We start from the raw sequence: 6,000 nt of genomic DNA on the forward strand, positions 1-6,000 counted from the left end.
TCTGATCTATTGTTCTTGCCACGAGAACATAAAATTTATATCTTCTAGCTAACGTGTAGTTTCTTTTTTATTATATGGACAATAAATATACAAAGTAGAGATTGAAAAGCAGGATCTAATACAAATGCTGGGTATAAATACAACAAATTAGGCGGGAATCGTGACCTGCTTGCTTAACATACGCCCTCTCGGTTCCCGGATGTAGTGGTGTTTTAGTTCGCGGTGAAACACTCCCGTACATTAATAAATGAGTGCATAAAATTTGTCTTTGCCATTTGAATTATTCTGCTTTTGTATTGTTTTTTTTTTTAACGGACGCGATTCAATTGGAAAACAACAACCGAAACAGGAAACGATTTCCATAATTTGTGACATACTGTCTAAGCTACCCGTTGGCCTATTCAGAGGATAAAAGAATTTAGCATTTAAATAAACGATGCGCGATCTAGTAAGGTTTAATGCGTATAAACCCGTTGGTAGGAGGATGACAGGTTGGACGACTTATATAAGGAACTAATACGTAGATTTAGCCAAGCCTAAAAGTGGAGTTCCCTGGTTATTTATTGTTACTGCCTGTAAGGTTAGTGAAAATAATAGGTTTCGAATTGTCCGCGTTTTGATGTTTCCGGATCAAAACATGGATGTCCAATATCAAAGATATATGCTGTAAACAAGCATGATACTGGTCACATTGGTATACATGGACGGGTGAATGTACGGACTTAAGTACGGACGGTCGATGACGTCATGGCTATAAAAACAAAATTTCTTGCGTCGATCCCCGTCGATGGGTCACAATATTTTCTTAACTATAGTGCTCGGCGCGCGTGGAGCTCCGCTATTACCAGGAAATAGATTGTTGACTTAGAATTAACCTGCTTTCATTTTATGGGTTAGCGCAACGTTGATTAACTTAAGAGACAGTATTTTAAAGAAAGTAATAAATTCTCACCGATACGTTTAATTCTCTTTTCAAAGTAAGTGATCCTTTAGCATCCCTTATAATGATTTCCACAGAGGAAACCTGACTTATCAATTCAGTTTGGAAGCTGCTCCTGTTTCCTCTGTACAGTATCACATGGAGGCCATTTGGTAGATTATACCCGAATTCATACGTTGAATGGAGAGTTTTAGGCGAATGTCCAACGGAGCAAGTGATATTGAACTTTGTATCAAGGCTTGTTCCGTTAGAGGGTTCAACTGTACACTTTGCTTGTGATCCTATTAAAATAAAAGAATTCAATTTGTGGCACTTAACGTCCTGGGTTCTGCAGCATTAAAAGAAAAATCTTAAATCTACTTCTATCGCAGTTGTGGATCCTTGAACTGTGTTCTTTCACCTTTCCTGTACAATGTATTTGAAAAACACTCAATGATCGCTGCATTGCCAGTGCATTTTTAAATATTCTCACCATAAATTTATAATCATTTAATAACTGTACGACTGGTGCATGTGTATTTTTAAGGAGTCCAAATGTCACTCGTCCAAAGTAAGATTGAAACTGAAATCTTTGGAGACGTTCCGCGCAAAAACTGAACAGTCAAATTGCGATATATATCGAAAGTACGTTTCTTCCATTTTCTGGGTGAAGGTTAAACGATATAAGGTGAGTACAAGTTAATTTGCTGTCATACTTGAATACTTGCTTTGTGTGAAAGGCTGTGACACAACCTATAAGTGGCGAAAAGACGATTTTTTGACTGAGAAACCATTATGTATTGTACTGTTGGAATGATTTGGTTTTAGTCCACAGTTTATTGTACTTATGCTTGCTGTTATAAATGAAAGGACAACATGTCTTCGGCAATGTAAATTCAGTTATGTTTGTTTTCTCACATGCATGGAAATGAAAAAAAAAAAGAGAATTACGGAAAAGTAAAGTGGCGTAAACCTGCCTTGTACCAGTTTAACATCGGTCGTTAAGGTATATAAGGGTACATTTGCGTGATCAGATGTAAAGCTACTGTAAAGGCAGTTAAAGTTTCATGTAAGTGTCAGGCTCTCAGCGCTTTACACACAATACAAAGTTTGAGTAAAGATGCACTTTACTGGACGAAGACTAAACTTTCTGTAAAGCTTAACATTATCCTCTTTCCCGCTTTGCGTTAGGGTTGTACTGAACCACCCTGAAAACACATAGATTTCATGAAGCAACTACAAATGATGAATTCCTCTCTACCATGGGATATGAGGAAACGCCCGTGGGAAGCTTGGGGAAGGGGAGGGGAGGAGATGAAATCCATTGGCCGTGTTCTCTCGACTGCAGCGCTGGGCTCGACTAACATGGAAGCAACTGTTAGCAGTCTAACGTTTACTTGTCACGAATTTTGGTCAGATTAAAGTGATCAGCATCTTACCAAAGAAGTATGTCAGTGGTTACGCAAATTTGCAAACCAATATGCTCCTTGAGTACCTAGCTGTATTACACTTTCAATTCCAACCTTTCTCGAGTGCTGTAAATCTGAGGACATACATCAATTCAAGAATGACGGCTAAAATGACTGTATTCCGTTCTACCATTGGACTACCAGTGTATTCCCATGAAGCATACACTTTTATCGTTTCCTTGGATCAGCAGCCAGAAATGCTGCTACATGGTTGTGTTTGGTGACAGGAAATTGTCGTTGCCGTCTTTCAGTCTAGCGCACTGAAGAAAAGCTGCACCAAATCGAAATGCCCGGGGACAGATGGGGCTACATTGATAACAGTTTATTGGCTTTTTGTTAAAGACTTGTTATAAAGACTTGTGCCACTCGGGCGATATACGCTGGACTTAAACGAGAACATTGACATGATTTGTACTTGTAATCGCATTGGCCCGAGGGCAATTAAAGACTTATTTCAAATTTTTCACAAAATTGCCCGAGCTGCGAAGCGACGAGGGCGGTTTGAAAAACTTTGAAAATACAAGTGAAATTAATCTTTAATTCCACAAGGGCAGAATCTGGAAGAAGATTCTATTGTAACTTCCCTTGCTCTGGATAAGCAACTGTTAACCAATCAGTATCAACTAATCATGCCCTCTCAATTGCCATAAGTGCCTTCACGATTAAGAAAAAAATGCCCTCCGTCTCAGCCAATCAGCATTCAGTAATTTTGTCCCGTTTGGGATAAACCATTGTAAAGCAACCCGAGATTAGATAAATACAATAGTCTGTATCGCAAGCAAAACAATAGGTAAAGGATCGAATATGTCAAGAAATTCAGTAAATTAGATCAGCACGAATGGGAGGGACCACCATTTGCTAGGGCGTCTGCAAACTGCAAACCGAATAAATGAAAAAGTCTTTTGTTATGCGTGGTAGCGATAGGCTTTTTTTTTTTGTTGTTGTGTTCCCAGTGTTCGGTTCCTTTTGCGCAGTAAGGTAAGTAAATACAGTCAACTGTCTGACTCAAAATACCGTGCAACAAACGTTGAAAATAAAATGCGCTGCTTCCGTGCTGTTTGAACACAGAATCGCAAAATTTAGTTCCCAGCAGAAATTTCAGTCTTCTCGAACCGCAAAAATTTGTTTCCGCAAACCACAAAAATCATCAATTCGCAAAATAGAACTCCAGTAAGATCTTCTTGCTACAAGGTAGGTAGTTTTCAAACATTGTTACGATGACTTCTCCCTGGCACACGAAACATCAAGACTTAATAAAATGCGTTGGTTTACCATATTTATCACCGCTTTTTATGTTTTACTTTTTTTGAAGGCTACGATGGCCAAAGAATAAGGGTATTTTTTTTTCGTTTTGTTGGATCAGAGACTAGGAATGCTGCTGTATGAATTGCTCACGGATGGATGAGAGTACATTGATAACAGTTTATTGGATGTGAAAGACTTCTTTTTGAATGTGGTTTTGGCGCTCTGGTGAAATACAGAGCAACTAAAAAGTAGCTTTCAACAAAACAAGTTTTAAAGGATTGCGATTGATGTATTCTTACGCAGGGTTTTTAGAGCCAAATGAGGAGTTTTTACAAGTTTGGTAGAGTCATCTGCAAATGAGTAACCTGGCTTGTGCCATCTTCCCAATTGCGCTCGTACTGCCGGCGTTACGAGGTGTGCGAGAAAACAAAAAGTAACTAAATGTACGCTGGCTAGTTAGTGTTACATTTAGTATAGCAAACGTTGTAGTAGTAAACTGTGGACTAAAGCTAAATTCCGTAAAGTGCAGCTATTCTCAAACAGTTTTCGACTAAAATACTAATCTCTCGATCAAAAGCAAACATGTTTTACCATCCTTACCTCAAAATTTTGCTTTCTGTCTGCCGGGGAAGACGCACAAAGTTATCGAAACTCCTTATTTTTTGTAAACCGCTTAAATGCATGGTATCGTATCTTGGATAAGAGAAATTATACATTTACCCAAAAGTGATGTCGGTGACACTGTGGGCTGGGATCTGCTCTTTGATGGGCTTCGTGTCACGCTTAAGAAATCAGTGGAGAATATTTCGTTCTATACTTTTAAGCATTTTCCATCAAAAATAATACCAGAAAGAAATCTTAACTTCAGTTTTCAATGAAATTCTTCCACTTGCCAGGGATAGAAGTTCCAAGAACGCGGAGCTGTTGATGTTGGACTCCGTAGCCCGGATGGGTGCGGCTCTCCAGAAAGCAGATGACTGGAAGCCAGCTTGCTGCTTACATCGTGGTCAATTTTTCATTTTTCCAGAGATCTTTGCATAAATGATAATGAAAAATCCGATGGCAAATCTTGCGTTTTCTTTTAACTAATGGAGAACGAAAGGTAACTAACGTTGCCCAAGAATCGACCAAATCTCGCTTTTTGTTTGCCAGGCAAGACGCGCAAAGTTATCAAAACTAGTAGTAATTTGGACCCACGACCGTGATGTGGGAGGCATGGGTATTTTCTCGATTTTACATCACAAACTGCTTTGCAACGCAAAATTTGTTTGAAAACAGGCATGGAAAGCGTGACTCTAACATCACGGTCGTGGATCCAAATTACGTCTAGTTTTGATAACTTTGCGCGTCTTGCACGGCAAAGAAAAAGGGAAATTCTGGATAACAATGGTGACATATGTTTGCTTTGGACGGAGAGATTTATATAAGGAACCAAAAATATTTAAGTTTAGGTGCATCTTTAACTGAATATACATTAATTTATCATTTCTCATAGCATCGGTTTTTACACGGAACGCTCGTTATTCTTTATTTTAAGTGAAATTACTCTTAAAAAGAACTCTCGTGCAGTATGCCTATACACAGCTTTTATTTGTTTATTCAAATGCCGATATTGAGACTCTCCGGGCAAGCTTTCGTTTTCATTTGGCTATCTCACAACTCGGTGACCTACCCTTCAACTGGTTCGATTCTTCGCATTGTTAAAACAAAACCAACTTTAATGAAATTATCTTTTTCATCTCCCAACAGCGTTTTCATGAATAACCAAAATTATAATACATGGTTCTCATACAACGTATTATGTGAGAGAATGTAATGGGCTTTTCGAAATTTGAAAAAAAAAATACTAGATCACTAAGTTGAGTTTTAAGATTTCCCAAAAGTTCTACGGACATATCTTCAGCAAGAACGGAATCTAGGCGATCACAGACACGAGTAAACCAAAGAATGTCAGTGAGGTGTAGTCACTTCTAAGAATGGCTCAGTACGTGTCCCGTTACATACCAGATTACGCTACGATAACCGCCCCGCTACGACTGTTAACCAAGCAAGAGACGCCCTGGCTGTGGGCCGACAAGCAGCAACAAGCATTCGACAAGTTAAAAGACACCCTGACCAAGAATCATGTGATGTCGTTTTTCAACCCGAGACTCAAGACCGAAGTGATAGTCGAGGCGAGCCCGGTCGGACTTGGAGGTTTGTTGGTGCAAGACGGTAAAGTTATCAGCTACGCGAGCCGAGCACTCAGCGACGTTGAGCACAGATACTCCCAGACCGAGAGGGAAATGCTAGGAGTAGTTTGGGCTGCTGAACATTTTCATCTTTACCTGTATGGGTCAGAGTTCACCATCGCCACAGATCACAAGC

General features: G+C 39.4%; 1 protein-coding gene across 1 annotated transcript in view; it reads right to left on the reverse strand.

Annotated features, from left to right (window-relative positions):
- Positions 1 to 6,000, reverse strand: part of LOC138019183 (polycystin-1-like protein 2) — an 87,564-nt gene that overhangs the window by 21,638 nt on the left and 59,926 nt on the right. The window contains exon 9 of the mRNA XM_068865879.1: positions 953 to 1,221. Coding sequence (XP_068721980.1) covers positions 953 to 1,221 — 269 coding nt within the window. The remainder of the gene's footprint in view (positions 1 to 952; positions 1,222 to 6,000) is intronic.

Source organism: Montipora capricornis, chromosome 10 (genome assembly GCF_036669925.1).
Source record: "Montipora capricornis isolate CH-2021 chromosome 10, ASM3666992v2, whole genome shotgun sequence".
NCBI classification, from domain to species: domain Eukaryota; kingdom Metazoa; phylum Cnidaria; class Anthozoa; order Scleractinia; family Acroporidae; genus Montipora; species Montipora capricornis.